The sequence below is a fragment of the Zootoca vivipara genome, chromosome 6 (genome assembly GCF_963506605.1).
Source record: "Zootoca vivipara chromosome 6, rZooViv1.1, whole genome shotgun sequence".
NCBI lineage: Eukaryota > Metazoa > Chordata > Lepidosauria > Squamata > Lacertidae > Zootoca > Zootoca vivipara.
The window spans coordinates 90,669,491-90,685,029 of record NC_083281.1 but is presented as its reverse complement, the minus strand read 5'-3'; the positions used below and the strand labels follow the sequence as shown (position 1 = coordinate 90,685,029).

Genomic DNA, 15,539 nt, shown 5'->3' with positions numbered 1-15,539 from the left:
CAGATGGGAGAACACCCCCAGGTGGGTCTAATTCATTTTGCCACATGGCAACAAGGAAGGTGCCCGTCTTCCTCCCTCCATGTGAAAATGGCAGGCCTGGTAGCCCATTCAACCTGGTAACCCACTCAAGGCAAAGACACTTGAATTGCCAAGTCACACCACGCCTGGCTTTGACCCTTGCAAGTGCAAAGCCACGTAAGCTTCTTGGGGAAACATCGGAGGAGGAAGCAGTGCAGTTGAAGGCAAGGGAAACCAGGGGTGGTGGGGTTGAGGAACAGGAGAGGGAGTTACGTGTTTGTTGCTTATGGTCCGCAGGCTCCTGATCCTGTCTGCTGCCTCCACCTTGAGCCGCTTATCTTCCTCCCTCAAGGTTTACAAGCCTGGCTTGGCCTTGACGCCTGATAAGGCCAGGGGAGCCCGGGCAATAGTCCACCAGTTGCCATTATTGGCAGCTGCTGGCACAGGTAGCCACAAGCAGAGTCAGGACAAAGGGCCACAGGATGCACTGCTGTGAGCAGACCAGCTACCACCACCCTGGAAGAGCCATGCTCTACCTTCACCTCAGACCCAGGGAGCAAAGGGCTGGGGCTGGGCCCAGCTTGCGAGGGCGAAGGAGTGCGATACAAGAGACACCACCCGGTTTACAGAAACCAGGTGAGAAGGAACTGCAGACGGGGCATTTGGCACATCCAGAAGCAGGGGGTGTGGGATGTGATTGAAGGCAAAGGATGTTTACAGAGTTTCAGGACTTCTTCCAAGCAGCAGCTGCTGCCAGGAATCTCCGTGGGAGGAACCCAGGTTCCAAGACAAAGCACCTTCACCCACACAAGGAAGCCAATGGGAAGGGGGGTCCTGTGCCCACCACCCGGCCCAGAGAGGCAGGCACGAGGGGCCCAGGGCTACTCCCCAGGCAGTGGTGCCAGGACAGAGGAGCCAGCTGGTTTCAGGGGCTCAAAGACAAACAAAAAAAACCCGACAAAGACTTGAGAATGCAGGAAAAGTTGCTCCTGGCCTTAAGGCACTGTAATGGCCAAGGGAGGTCAACCCCTTTAATGTTCTTCTGAGAAAGGCCTCCGAACCTGACAAGACGGTGGCCGAGCACAAACACCTGTCCTTTATTTACATCAAATATCCTGGCCCCAAAACAGGGGCCCAGCGCCAGCCTCTTCCCCGACACAGTTCAGCTATAAGCGGCGGTCAGGATCCAGGCGTTCCAGTGGCCCTCTGGTGCTTGGCTGGAGCTCCAGATCTCCGCTTCGTGCACTTGAAACTCCGCAGGGGATTCCGCTGGCCCTATCAGGGGAGGGAGAGACAGTGTAGAAGTGGATCTCACAGTGGGAGGGGGGTTCCCTGACCACTAGGCTGCTGGGTCCCTTGGCCTGCTGCCACAATCACAGATCCAAAGGGCCTCTGGCAAAGACTTCTGAGCTTTTAGCTTGGGGATTGGGTCTGTAAAGCCCACCCGCCATTTGTTCTCAGCACTTGGGACTCCCCCCATGAAGGGGCAGCACCACACAAAGGGGCAGAAGAACTGCCCAAGGCCCCACATGGCAGGTGCCTCTGGCTAATGGCAGGTCCCAAACTCAACCCACATCCAATGTGGCAAAGAGTGGAGATCCCGGGAAGCAGCAAGATGTGAGATTTTTGCTCTTGCACCCCAGAGAGTAAGGGGGTGAAGGAACAAGCACAGAGGAGGGGGTGAAATAGGGCCTCAGGTGTCAAGGCCCCCCAGCTGTCAAGCCCTCCACAGCCCCCCCCTCAATTGTCAAGCCTTCTTTACAGGACCCAGAGCACGATCGGCAGCGGCGCCACAAACTTTCCCAGGCATAGGCTGGGCAACAGGGAACCGTGCCCGGTTCCGCAAAGTTTTGTGAAGAAACCTTCCCTGGGCCCATGCTGGGGTGTGAGGAAAGGCAGGCCAGTCCCCGCTCCCCCTCCAGTTTGGGGGCAGCAGCAGAGGAGCAAGACATACCCTGGTCCTGGGTGGCAGCGGCTTCCGTCGCCTGCGCTTGCTGCCCAGGGGCTGCGCCACAGCCCGGAGGGTGGGAGGCACTGGAGAGAGAAGAGAAGCAGCCACTGGTAGTTACTGGCCCAAACAGGAGGTGGAAGAGCCCCCTCTTGCAGCCCATTCTCGAGAGGCCTGCGGTGCTTTTGCACCAGCTTCCCCCCCTGCCCAATACCCAGCCCCCTTTGCTGCACTTTTTCTTCTGCCCTGGAACAGCTTAAGAAGCCTTGAAGATTTGCATGGACAGTGGCAAGGGGGCGTGTGAGCTCCAAGGTGAGGATTCTGCAGGAGAAGCAGGGGCTCCCTCTCTTTCCCCCTTGGAGGAGGGAAGCCCAAGTCCCGCCCCAGGGCTCATCTACAGGGCCTGCTGCTGTTTGCCATCCCCTCAGACATGGTGAAGACGCAGCTTCGAGCCCCGCTGCTGAGGCCACAAATGCCGCCCCCTCCTCCTACCCAGGTACGCTGGTATGTTTCGCAAGTGGGGCTTGACAATGGCTGGGTGAAGAGGCTTGTCGTGCCGCAGGAGGTCCAGGTCCCGGGGATTGTCCTCGAAGTATGTCTGGGAGGAGAGAAATGGAGGTCAGCAGCCGCTCCTCCCTGACGGCCCCCTCCCACTCTCTCGGGTCCCCCAGGTGCTGCGCAGGTGAATACCTTCAGCTTCTCAGAGTTGAGCAGCTCCTCCTTGATCTCCCGGAGGCGAGCTTCCTTGATGGCCTGCTTGGTGACGGACCGCATGGCGTCCTGAAAGCAAAGAACCCAACTGAGGACCAGCCGGAGATGGGTGGCTGGTTTTAAAGCACAGGACTTACTCCACCCCCATGATTACCAAAAGCAGCAGCTGAGTCGGGAGAAAGCAACCCCAACCAAAGCAAGAAATAGGGGGAAGAGGCAATGCCTCCAAGTCATGCTGTGGCATCCAGAGAACTGGATTCTGTGCTTTACAATTCCTCGCCAAACGTTCCTGCCTCCTCTGAGATTTCCCCCCTCTAGCGCCTGGCAAAACCACTCAGGGAAGGGGGTATCAGGGGGCTCCCTCGATCCAGTATACCTGAAGGAGCATCCCCCCATCGTTCTGCCCGGACACTGAGGTCCAGTGCCGAGGGTCTTCTGGCAGTTCCCTCTCTGCAAGAAGCCAAGTTACAGGGAACCAGGCAGAGGGCCTTCTTGGTAGTGGCGCCCACCCTGTGGAACGCCCTCCCACCAGATGTTAAAGAGAAAAACAACTACCAGACTTTTAGAAGACATCTGAAGGCAGTCCTGTTTAGGGAAGCTTTTAATGTTTAACAGACTACTGTATTTTAATATTTTGTTGGAAGCCACCCAGAATGGCTGGGGAAACCCAGCCAGTTGGGCAGGGTATAAATAATAAATCTATTATTGTTGTTGTTGTTATTATTACAGTGGTACCTCTACTTACGAATTTAATGCGTTCCGAACACACATTTGTAAGTCGAATCCCATAGGAATGCATTGGGAGAAAAAATTCGTACGTAAGTTGAAGCAACCCTATCTAAAAATTTGTAAGTAGAAAAAATCCTATCTAAACCGCATCCAAGATGGCGGACGGAGCTCCATTCGTAAGTAGAGTTATTCGTAAGTAGAGGTACCATTGTATATCCCTGAAGAAGGCCTGTCCTCGACGCAGAGAACCCAAGATCTGCCTGAAACTGCTATCCCTTACGGGTTTCTTCCTCTTTCAAAAGTCTGGGCCCATGCCGACCTTGCCCCCAACTTGCAGTCTGCCCTGCCAAGGATGGCTCTGAAGCACCACCTGTAACAGCTGCCTCCGCCCCCCCCCGCCGTTTGCCCCCGTGCAGGGAGAGGGCAAGAGGAGGTGGTGCTGCATCAGCCACCTCCCAGAGCAGCCAGGCCGTGCCCACTCACCTGACAACGGTACCGGAGGCCCTCAATCTCCTCCATCCGGAACAGGTAGGGCCGCAAGGGAGTGTCGTCACTGCCTGGTGGGGGAGGATCGGGACTGGTTGACACGACAGGAAGGCAAGCAGCCACTGCATGGGGCAACTCTTGAATTGGGCAATTCTGTGCCCAGAACCAAGCCAGTGCCCCGTGGTGATCTCACTACCCCTGCGCCCCCGGGGGGAGGTGTTCCCTCTGCCTGCTTGGAAGACCTCCCGAGGGAAGCATTTCCCTGCCTCGCGAGCACACCCACCTCCTCCTGTGAGAGCCGCCTCGATCTCAGCCAGCACAGCCTTCTCAGAGGGCAGCACAAAGGTAAGGGCAGTGCCCGGGTTGTCCGCACGGGCAGTCCTGCAAGGGAGGAAGGGGTCAGGAGATCAGGTAAGGGCAGGGAAGAGAGGGTGCCACAGCTGGAAGGCAAGAAGGGGCTCAGGAGGGGCACCAGGGCTGCGCAGGGGAAAGGCACGGTCCGTGAAAAGGGAGGCAGGACACAAACACGCTTGGCCCCTTCCCCCTGAAGCACCTTTATGAAAATGACCAGCTTCGGTCTTTGATAACCGACTCAAGAGGAAATTCAGAGAAGGCTGGGTTCTGTGCCAGGCAGCTTGCAAAAAAACAACAACAACCAAGTCCCAGATGACACACAGGCATCAAGTGACCTTTGATAAGTCCCTGTTCTTAGAAACCCGAGTGTGGCTTGGGTGCCTTGTCCCAGGAATGCGGAATTCTCAGTTCTGTAAATGCAAGGCCACCTGCTGCTCACCTGCCTGCTCGGTGAATGTAGGACTCTACTGAGGGAGGGAAGTCAAAGTTCAGGACAGCAGAGACATTCTGGAAGTCGATCCCACGCGATACTCCATATTCCTGGTCTTTGCCCCTGCAAGGAAAGCAGCAGAAGAGAACAATGAAGGCAAGGGGGCGACTCTCTCCCTCTCCTAGGCAGCAGGACAAGGAAGAGGCCCCTCGGAAGCATCCGGGCCTTTCTGGGCCTCTGCTAACGAAGCCACTTGGATGCATCCTGCAGCCCTACTTAACCTGTTTATATACTGCTTAACTGCAACTAAAACCTCTAAGCTGCTTATCAAAGAGCATTAAAAAATGCATTAAGTTGTCAACAAAAACCAACATTTAAAAACAAATTTCAAAACCAAAGTGAATAAAATCCAACACTTAAAAGCATACATTATGAACTAAAGTTACCATGCACAACACCAGCTTCTTGGGAGAAATCACCTTTAAAGTTGCATTTACTCAGAGGGGGATTGTTTTATACTCGAGGTGTCAGGGAAGTGTTGTGTTTCAATACTGAATACCCTGTGGGTTCAGCTCAAAGTCAAACAGGATGTTTATTAGTTGCGGGGGTGGCACACCAAATATGAAAAAAGCACAAGTCACAAGGGGAAATGCAGCTATGTCCACGTATGGCAGTATTTCCTTCTACTTGCCTCTACCGACTGAATCACGAGGCATAAAAACTTCCTTATCTTTCCCTCCTTCCTTTGTCCTCAAGAGTCATAGCAGTTGCTCTCGCATACATGTCATTCCGCACTTCTCTCATGGTTCTCTTGCGAAAACAACCTTGCTCAGCCTTTCCTCATGTGCATTTCAATTTTCTTTTAATTCCTTTCTAATTTTATTCTCCTTCCACAAAGATATAAGAGTTTACTGCTTATACAGGGTTATGTGGGGAAAACACCAGTCTCCAGTTGGTGGCTGCCAGCTGCCAGAGTTGCATGAGGCTGCTATTTATGCTGTGCTAGGAGGTTTGTAAAATTCACTTCTGACTGGCCAGTTGGGTAGAAGTCATTGGATCACTCACTGGAGAGAGAAAAGTGGTCTGAGGTGAGGAGAGTACTCTATACCACACAAATCGGAGCGGCTGAAGGGTAGGCCGGCTGGAACATAAATAGGTCACCTCTGCCACCACAGATGTATGAAGCCATGGGAACCAGTCACCTGCCATGATTCAAATTCAGCTTATTTCCTTGTGGTGCAGTGGGACAGTGCATCTCTCTGTTAACCAGAAGGTTGAGGGTTCAAGCACAACCAGGGGCTGATGTGGGCAGGATTCCTGCACTGCAGGTGGTTAGACTAGATCAGGCACCCCCAAACTTCGGCCCTCCAGATGTTTTCGACTACAATTCCCATTATCCCTGACCACTGGTCCTCTTAGCTAGGGATCATGGGAGTTGTAGGCCAAAACATCTGGAGGGCTGCCTGTTTGGGGATGCCTGGACTAGATGATGCTTGGGATCCCTTCCAACTCTACAACTCTATGATCTACGCCACCATTTATTCCAGGCCCTGGTCCACATGGCACTTCCTGATTATGGAGAAGTAGACCTGAGGGTCAGCTGCACACCGATGGCACCTAGCCCCCAAGTCTCCTATTTTACACCATCCGTTGTCAAACAGAATGTATTTGTGGCTCTTAACTCAAACCTACTTTCCTGCTTTGTTGCCCTTCCTCTTCCTCTTCCTCCCTGTCGGTCCCTCTTTCTCTGCCAGGTCCTGTTCGTCGGTGGCGATGATGTAATCACAGAAGCCCCGATTGAACTGGCTGATGATATGGCACCTGGAACAGATCAATTGATGGAAACTGTGGTTTCACCAGGGGAAATCACCTCTGGATATGGCAGGCAGTGCCCGGGGCTGCATCGTGGCCAGGCATGGATGCCACGGCCTGCCAATTTGTTCCTCTCCCCCTACAAGGCCAAAGCACCATAGCTGCAGCTCCTTTTCCCGTCACCCAGGATGGCAGCTGCTGCTGCTGCCTCCAACACTGCCCCCATACCTACCTAGCAAGGCTCACCTGGACTGAATAGGCAGCTCGGAGTTCAGGACACAGGCTGGGATGCTGAACTGCTCCAGGAAGAGCTTGAGGCGGTAGCAGCGGTCGATGGTGCTAACAAAGAGGATGACTTTGCCCTTCACCAGCGAAAGCTTCAGTAGTGCATAGAGCAGCAGGAACTTGTCGTCCTCCGTCTCGCACCGGATCTGGAACTGGCTCAGCTTGGAGCTGTCTGGCAGCTGCGATTCCTGCAGCTTCAGGGTCACCTGTGCAGGAGGTGAAAAGAGGCTTCATTTTTATTTTGGAGTATTTATGCGCTGCCTACCAACCAATGTTGTTGAGGCAGCTTCAGCTATTACAGTCGTTACTGCAGCGGGGCCAAGGCATATGTGAATCCCTTCCCTGGTGGGGGCCTCTAATGTTCCAGCCAGTGCCCCCCGCAGCTAAATGCAGCTGCAAGTGTGAAGGCTCTTGCAGGCTGGGGGCTGCCTCAATGGGCCCCTGATGCTGCTGTTTCCTCTTTCAGGGCAGAGCTTGGCAAGGCCATGTGGATGGACTCCGGGAGGGAGGCCTGCTCCCCAGATTACTCTTAATTGCTCCCTTTCTGGGCCACAGATTGCTAGGAGACCACCAGAACCAACTCAACGCCCGCAAGTTGCAAGAGGCAGACAGACACGGGACCATTCCTATCTGTGAAGAGCATTTCCCCAACCACCACAACCCCAGAGCAATGGGACAAGGAAATCCCAGCCTCTAACCTTGCCTCCTTTGAATCCAAAACCATTCCCCCGCAACCTCCAACCCCTTTCCCCACAAACTTACAGGGTTGTGGAGCACCAGCTCCTTTAGGGCCTCAACATCTTCATTGAAGGTAGCAGACATGAGGAACGTCTGGTAGATCTTGGGTAAGTGACTGGAGAGAAAACAAGAGCCCGTCATTTGTAAGGTCACACCAAAAGCCCCCCTTGCCCAGCACTCAGCACCCAAAGGCAATGAACCAGATGCCTCCAGCATGAGAGTAAAACAGGGCATTGCAGGCACAACAGTCCCAACCTATCCCTCTGCTTCCATAGCTGTCACTATAAATATGCCGAGCTTCTTTTCCTAGTGTGATGACACCAAATTTTTCCAGCCTGAAAGCGGATTTCAACTCAGGATTTCTGCTTATACTACACAATTTCCCCAATAAGATATGCCACAAAACCAAAATGGATCCAACAAGCATCAAAACGGATTCTACCTGGATACAAAAAGCAATTTATCTAGCTCCTGGACTATCCCTTGGCATAGCACCCAACATTCAACAAATGATGTAGCAGGATACCTGAGCAGGTACTGCTCATAAGACCCCAGAGACCTCCTAGGCCTCCTCCACCCACCCACAAAATCACAGGCTGGCCCCAGGCCTTTCAAAGCCAACAACCCAGGGCCAGGATAAACTCACCACAACAGACTTTTCAAATCTTCCTCAAAGCCAAAGGAAAAAAGGAGGTCAGCTTCATCCAACACCAGGATTTCCAAGGAATCCTGCAGGCTCAGGCTGCCAGCTTTCAAGTGAGCCAGGACCCGCGATGGCGTCCCCACCACAACATCCGGTTTCTCCATCAAGATGGGTCTTGAAGGAAGAGAAGCCACAACATACAAAAGCCTCTATCAGAGATGGGAAGGCCCAGTCTCTTTGAAACTACCGCCTGACCTTGAATGGAAAGCTTTGGGTCTGCAATGCAACCATAACCATAGGTTGCTGATGGGAAGAGACTGCCACCCTTAGCTGGGCTACAGAGGATCTCCCCAAGAGGACAGTGTCAACTGCAGAAGAGGTCCCCCATTCATTGTTTCCACCCAGAAAGCAACCAGAGGCCACACCTGGCACCTAAATATATGTAACGTAGGTGTCAGGCGAGCCTCCCTGGGGAGAGCATTCCACAAACAGGCAGTCACTGCATAAAAGGACTGTTCTTGTGTTGCCACCCTCCAGACCTCACATGGAGACGACGCACAAAGAAAGGCCTCAGATGACGATCGCAGGGTCCGTGGTCAGTTCATATGGGGAGAACAGTCCTTGAGGTATTGCGGTTGTGAGCTTACAGCTTTACAGGTCAAAATCAGAATAAGTGTGCATGCACACAAAAGCTCATACCAATAACAAACTTAGTTGGTCTCTAAGGTGCTACCTGAAGGAATTTTTTTATTAGGTCAAAATGAGCACTTCGAATTGGGCAGGGAAACAAATTGGCAGCCAGTGCGGTCGGGCCAGGATTCAGAAAGCGTTTTGGGGTTGGGGACTTCATTAACACGGCCAGCCCAAGAGACAGCCATCCTGCCCTTCTGCCCACCACTCACCTCTGAGTTGCCAAGTCCGCCTGGCCAGAGATGTCAACGAGGTGCAGGTCTCGGGCACAGTAGGAGGTTAGCTGCCGGAGCATCTGCAGCACCTGCTGACCCAGCTCCTTGGTGGGGACCAGGATGAGTCCCCGAACGGCCTGCTCTGCTACCAGCGCTGACTAGGAATCAAGAAGAGACCTGGTCAGAAGAGTCCCACCCTCTCCAGGCCATCACAAAAGGGGCTCTTTAGGTGCGACCCAGGGCTACCGTAGATTTAGGTTTGATGAGGCCCTAAGCTACTGAAGATGATGGAGCCCTTTATATGTCCAGCTGTCCTTTGTCAACAACAAATTGTTGCTGTTTTTTTTTGTGTTGATTATATGCTACATGGGTGGCCAACTCCCAAGAGACTGCAATCTACTCACAGAGTTAAAAACTAGCAGTGATCTACCCCCTTTTTGGGGGTTCAGGTCAAAGTTGTTGAGCTTTTTCAGGGAGGTAAATGTTGAGCTTTTTTTAGGGAAGCCACAGTTGTTCAGCTTCTTTGGGGGGAGTCAATGATCCAACAGTGATCTACCGCAGAGGTCCAGTGATATACCAGTAGATCACGATCTACCTGTTGGACATGCCTGTCATTTATGGACCTAATAGGTATCTAAAGCCATTTGCACATAACAAAATATGTATTTTATCAAAGTAATTGTTGAACTGAAATACAATTAATAAGAAGTATACTAATAGTGAAATAGTTATTAAGCTCTAACTTAAAATGATTTTTATTCATAACAAACTTAAACTTAACTTTATCTTATATTTTGGAAATGTACATCCAGTATTTTTTCCTTTACATTTTTTTTTTGGAGCCCCAAGAGAGTGGCGCCCTAAGCTATAGCTTGTCTAGCTTATATGTAAATCCGGCACTGAGACCGCTGCACTGCGGGGGCCTGGGTTAGATGGCCTTGGGGGGGGGGGAGGTCCCTTCCAACTCTACAGCTCCACCTTCCGGTTCTTCCGAGAGGGAGGGAGCCGCAAAGAGCCCGCAGCGAGGGAGAAGGTCGGGGCCCCGGGGCGCTCACCGCTTTCCCCCGGAGCAGATGCTGGAGGAGGGGCAGGGCGTAGGCGCCCGTCTTGCCGGAGCCCGTCTTGGCCCGCGCCAGCAGGTCTTTGCCCTCCAGGGCCAGCGGGATGGCCTTCTCCTGGATCAGCGTCGGCTTCGCCCAGCCGAGCTCCGCCGTCGCCTGCTCGGCAGAGAGAACGAGAGACAGGAGGTCAGGCCTGGAGGAGGCGGCGGAGGCCGCAGCTTCCCCCTTCCCCACCTCGCCCGCGTTACCTGCAGGAGCCGCGCGTCCAGCCCGAGGTGCGCGAAGCTGGCCGCTTCTCCCTCCATGCTGCTCCTGTCCGCGCGGCGGCCGTTTCCGCTTTCCCCAGCCGGAAGCAGCCGCTCTAGCCGGTCAAACCGAGCAGCGAGACGCGGCCCCAACGTCGCCCCCTGCAGTCCTTGGCAGCTCGAGCTGCGCTTGCTTCACTCGGTGGTATTGCAGCGCGGGGTCTCGGAGCCAAACGCGACTGGCTGGCTCGATGGCTTAGCGCGCACCGGCGGAACTCCTTGCCGGGACTCGGGTGCCCTTTCAGTACTGACGACCTACTCCATAGCCTAGATGGGTGGAATGTTGACCAAGCGAGCGGCCTCCTCTGGGTCCCTGGAGTGAAGGGGGCACCGTCAGCCAGGCAGACAGGTGCAGGGCAATCTACCCGAAATCGGACTTTATTAGCCCAAATCTGGTTCGACTGGCCAACCCTATTTGGGTTTAGAGCAGCTACCAAGGAACTGATCCCATCACCCCAGAAACAGGTTGGCTGATGTCTGTTGCATCTGCTTGGCCACTGTGAGTGGGCAACTGGGCCTTTCTTACCTGCATTTAAGCAATCTGTCTTCATGCTCTATGATCCTTCGCATGCCAGGCACTGCCTAAGGACCCAGAGGAACCTTCTCTAGAGAGCCTGGCCCACCTTACACCTTCCCCACAAAAAAATCTTTGAAGCTGCTGGTTGGGGGGGGGGGCTCCTTTGCCAAGAAGAAACTTGCAGGAGGAGCCAATTACAGTATATTTTCCTCTTGAGCTCAGCCACCCTTGTCCCCGCACCCCCACCCAACCCCCAAATCAATAACACATGGAAGAGAAAGCCTTTTGCAAGAAATTTTATTTCACTCCAGAACTGTAACAAGGAACATTATTAAGAATTTACCATAGGGGGCAGGAAATAAAACACAGGGAAGAGGAGGGGAAGATAACCGCATTTCAAATTCTCCACCATTCTATGCTCCGGTCCTGCTGTCACCCACAAATCATCAGGAATACATTTGCATAGGTAGAGGCCTCTCTTTCCAAACTCAAGAAAGGCTGTTAAGGAGCTCCATGGTACATAAATGGCAACTCACTTAATGCTGTCTCCTAGCAAGCTTCCTGCCATCCACACTAAAGGCATTAGCAGGGCCGTTAAAAAACCCTACTCATCCAAGTGGAAACTCCTCTCTGTGCAATTAAAAGATACTACCTGTGGGTATCCTTAAGCTAGGCTCATTTGCAGAAGTCTAGAGATCCCATCTGTGCTAGCACTTGAAACACACCTGGAGCCTAAAGTTTTGCCCTTGTTCACAATGGCTATTTAGCCCCTTTGCAGGAAACTGGGGACGGTTACAAGAGGAGATACTGCCAGAACCCTGTAGGCAACCACTGCTGTTGTCCTAAGCAGCCCCCACCCCAAGTTCCAAGTGGTATCAGGCCACCCCACCCCCAGCAAGAAAAACCCCCATTTTAGTATAAATGTTATTCCACCCCTCCCATTTCCTCTTCCAGGCCATTTTCCATTATAAGGGCTGCCCCCACAAACCTCATGTGTTAAGAGCAAAGAATGACAGGGAACCACCAGGACAGAACAACCCAGAAGTCACTCCCACCAATCGGGATGTAGAAACAGGAAAGCACTTTTAAAAAAAGAGCCTACTCAGTCTCTTAGAAAGCAATTTTCTCTTCCTTTGGATCGGCACAAGGGCACTGCTCACAGAGGCTTTTCCCAGCTGCTGCAACACAGCAAAGCAAAGAACGGGGTGGCACGTGAGAGACTTCTGTGGGCAGGGCACCCCCTTCATCAGGGAAGAGGAAGTATGCAAATGCTGGTCCAAAGATGTTTCACATGCTGTGCTTCCACCTGTCCTTTCAGCTGTGCCAAATCCAGGAGGGTCAAGAAGTGCTCAGTGGAAGCGGAAGAGCAACGGTGCCTGTGCTGTCAGAGGGGCTACACCAATTTTTTAGCCTCAAAGAAGCTCTTGAGGTGCTTCATCTGCCAAATGCCAGTGAGGATGAGGATGATGGTCTGGGCAATGGACCACCACAGCACCCGCTGGTTGGTGCTCTCGCTGGTCATGCGGAATCTCTCCTCTCGGTACTGCAAAGTGAACATGGTGGCGAGAGTCAGAGAAGGTACTTCCCTCTCCCCTTCCCCACACCAGACCCATACAACCCAACTTCTCCATCTACGCAGGTGGGTCCTTGCAGATGTAGAACCTTTCCCCTCTGAACAACTCCTGCCAAGCTTGTTCTATTGCAGGCACACCACCTGTAAACCCGCTGCTATTTACCTACAGCAAACGCCACCCTAACTCCAGTCGGCCTGCACCAATGCAGCTTGAATGCCCCCCTCCCAAAGAAGTTCCTAGGATTTGACAAGTGCTTCTCTGAACTTTCAGATGAGCAAAGCCTTTCAAGATGATGCTCCTTAAGTATGGTATTAGTGATTAGGTAGGAACCATTTAAACATCGAGGTCTAACAGGTTCCTCACAAACCATGGACAGGGTAGATTCCCCCCCCCCAATAATGCCATTCAAGATCCCCCTCCTCCTCCTGAATGACATTATGGTAAAGAAAGAAAGAAAGAATGAATGAATGAAATCCGTTGTGGGTGTTACTTACTCTTTGGTAGTTCTGCTCCTTCTGGATCTGCTCCACCTGGTCCAAGAGCTGCCTGGCTCTTAGCTGCAGTTCGGTCAGTTTGTCCTTGGCTGCAATCTCTGGGTAATTGTTGGCGTGCTCCCCGACTTGGATATCCAAGTGCACCCGCTGAATACAACACAGCAACACACACACTAGTTCAAGAGCCACCACTGCAGTTCAACCCATTCCCCACCCCGGCCTCATCAAGGCTCCTTCCTCCTCCCTTCCACCTCAGTTGCTCAGCAAATGTAGAAGGAGCTCTGGCCTTCTACACCAGCTTCTCTCTTGCCTCCTTACACAAGCAATAGCCAGTGTGAGGTGGGGTCCAGTTCATGAGGGCAGAGCACCTGAAGAGCAGCCCCCCACCATCTTGGCTGGAGCTAGATGGACAGAGGGAAAGGGCACAGAGAAACCTGCTTACCAGTTTCCCGCCTGCAAAAAGGGCCATGCGGGTGGAGTTGGAGTGGAGGCAGATCTGGTGCTCTCCTGGGGTGTGCGAAGTGAAGGTGAAGCGGCCTTCAGAGCCGTACTGCCTGGAGAGGACCATCTGAAACCATCAAGCAGCAGCAAAGTCAGGCAGGTAGGAGTGTGGGTGTATCTCACCTGCTGCTTCCATTCCTGCTTCCCTATGATATCTGATTGGAGCTAGTGCTTTCGCCAGGGGCAATAACCCCAGGCCATCCTCACCCCCACCCCCACCAAGTAGTCGCCTAGCCCAGTGTTTCCCAACCTTTGATCTCCAGCTCTTTTTGGACTACAACTCCCATGATCCCTAGCTAGCAAGATCAGTGGTCAGGGATGGTGGGAATTGTAGTCTTGAAACAGCTGGAGACCAAAGGTTGGGAAGCACTGGCCTAGCCCATTCAGGGACTTTTAATCCTCTCCCTCACCCCTGCACACACCCACCCCATCCCCAAACTATTGAAAGGCCCCAGGAAGGAGAGGGTGGCGGGCAGGGTCTCCTTGCTCAGCACCCCCTTGGCTGCTGCTGTCAGACCAAGAAGAAGCAGCTCCCGCTCCCGCCTCCTCCTCCTCCTGCTGCTGCTGCTCACCTTCCCATAGGGGTCCTTGATCTCCACGAACATGCCCAGTCCCGGCGTGGAGGGCAGGAAGGCCTCGGCCTGTTTGTCCCACAACTGCGTCCGGTAGTTCCCTGCGGAGCGGAGGAACAGGCGCGCCACCGTCAACAGGGGACAGGTGAGCTGGTGCGCGCGCACCCCCGCGCTCTCCCACACCCCGCCCCTCTCTCTCCCCTCGCGCATGCGCACCGATAACCATGGTCTCGTCAGGGATCTCCTCGATGAAGCAGCGCTTCTCCGTCTCCCCGATGTGGAAGTAGAGCGCCTGCGCCCCGCGGCCCGCCACCAACAGCACCAGCAGCGCCGCCGCCGCCACGAGCCGTCTCCCCGGCGGCCGGGCCGAGAAGGCCGCGGGATCCCCCGAGCAACACCCGCCTGCCATGAACGACTCTGGCTGACGCTGTCAACTGCTGCGCATGCGCTGAAGCTGCCCTTCCCACCACCACTCGCCGGAGGGGGAAACAGCGCCGGTCAGGTGACTCGGCCCGACGGAGAAGGCTGCGCGTGCGCAGAAAGCATTGGGAGGCTTTCCCTTCCCGGAAGCCCGAACGGAAGAAGCCGCACGAAGGAAGGGTTCCCGCGTGGTCATCGAGCCCAACCCCAAGGCTGGGAAGGAGCCTCCTCGGGGACGTTTTAACCCCTGCAGGGAGGAGGAAAAGGACTGAGGCCTCTGGATAGGAGGACTAAACGGGCATCTAGTCAGGCATTTCCTCCTGCTGTCCCTCCGCCTGGGCAGGACTGAGCGAGAGGCGCAGCCGCCCAGTGCGAGGCAGATGCCATCAGCTGCTTTGAATAACACTGAATCCCAGAATATTTAAACCGTGGGGGCGGGAAACACACATTCCCCACCAGGCACGCATATATTCCGGCATTTGAAGACCACTGGCATGCCTTCCGTTTAATCAGGGCTTCTCCGGCTGTTTTTCCTGCACTGCAGGGAGTTGGGCCAGGTGGCCCTTGGAGTGCCTTCCAGCTCTACAATTCTTTGATTCTCCAGGTTAAGGCGAAGCTGGCTCCTTCCAACCATTCCGCCTGGTTTTCTACCCACCCCCCTTACTATCCTGGTTGCCCTCCTCTGCACATGCTGCAGTGGGCCCAGGCTCTTGAAACGTGGCACTCGGAAGGTCTACTCCAGATGCGGCCAGAGCAATGTGGAATTGAGTAGGACCGGTTGGTGGTTCCTGTTACCATATTAAAAAACCTCCGTTTCTGTTAACATGGATCAAGAATGGATTAGCACAGAGGTCAGCAAACTTTTTCAGCAGGAGGCCAGTCCACTGTCCTTCAGACCTTGTTGGGGGCCAGACTATATTTTGGGGGGGAAAATGAATGAATTCCTATGTCCCACAAATAACCCAGAGATGCATTTTAAATAAAAGGATACATTCTACTTATGTAAAAACATGCTGATTCCCGGACCATCCATGGG

General features: G+C 53.6%; 2 protein-coding genes across 2 annotated transcripts; both read right to left on the bottom strand.

Moving 5' to 3' along the window:
- Positions 1-983: 983 nt before the first annotated feature.
- Positions 984-10,445, bottom strand: DDX56 (DEAD-box helicase 56). The gene is made up of 14 exons (XM_035120638.2): positions 10,369-10,445; positions 10,115-10,276; positions 9,057-9,217; positions 8,158-8,328; positions 7,536-7,626; positions 6,735-6,979; positions 6,369-6,497; positions 4,686-4,799; positions 4,176-4,273; positions 3,890-3,963; positions 2,657-2,746; positions 2,459-2,564; positions 1,973-2,052; positions 984-1,293 (listed from the first exon to the last, which is right to left on the bottom strand). The coding sequence occupies exons 1-14, from the start codon at positions 10,423-10,425 to the stop codon at positions 1,198-1,200; spliced, it is 1,674 nt and encodes a 557-aa protein (XP_034976529.2). The 5' UTR covers positions 10,426-10,445; the 3' UTR covers positions 984-1,197.
- Positions 10,446-11,223: 778 nt separating this feature from the next.
- Positions 11,224-14,532, bottom strand: TMED4 (transmembrane p24 trafficking protein 4). Its single transcript, XM_035120678.2, has 5 exons — positions 14,300-14,532; positions 14,084-14,184; positions 13,453-13,578; positions 13,011-13,157; positions 11,224-12,485 (listed from the first exon to the last, which is right to left on the bottom strand). Exons 1-5 carry the CDS (start codon positions 14,490-14,492, stop codon positions 12,336-12,338), a joined length of 717 nt encoding a protein of 238 aa, XP_034976569.1. The 5' UTR covers positions 14,493-14,532; the 3' UTR covers positions 11,224-12,335.
- Positions 14,533-15,539: the final 1,007 nt, after the last annotated feature.

Bases quoted from the DNA above. Each gene is read 5' to 3' on its own strand.
- DDX56 (XM_035120638.2), bottom strand. From the start codon at position 10,425: ATGGAGGGAGAAGCGGCCAGCTTCGCGCACCTCGGGCTGGACGCGCGG. The intron at 9,218-10,114 runs GTGAGCGCCCCG...CTTGATTCCTAG, and splicing joins ATCTGCTCCGGGGGAAAGCG to TCAGCGCTGGTAGCAGAGCA. The intron at 2,053-2,458 runs GTAGGAGGAGGG...TTCTCTCTCCAG, and splicing joins AAACATACCAGCGTACCTGG to TGCCTCCCACCCTCCGGGCT.
- TMED4 (XM_035120678.2), bottom strand. From the start codon at position 14,492: ATGGCAGGCGGGTGTTGCTCGGGGGATCCCGCGGCCTTCTCGGCCCGG. The intron at 14,185-14,299 runs GTGCGCATGCGC...TCCGCTCCGCAG, and splicing joins TGACGAGACCATGGTTATCG to GGAACTACCGGACGCAGTTG. The intron at 13,579-14,083 runs GTGAGCAGCAGC...TGATGGTTTCAG, and splicing joins TCAAGGACCCCTATGGGAAG to ATGGTCCTCTCCAGGCAGTA.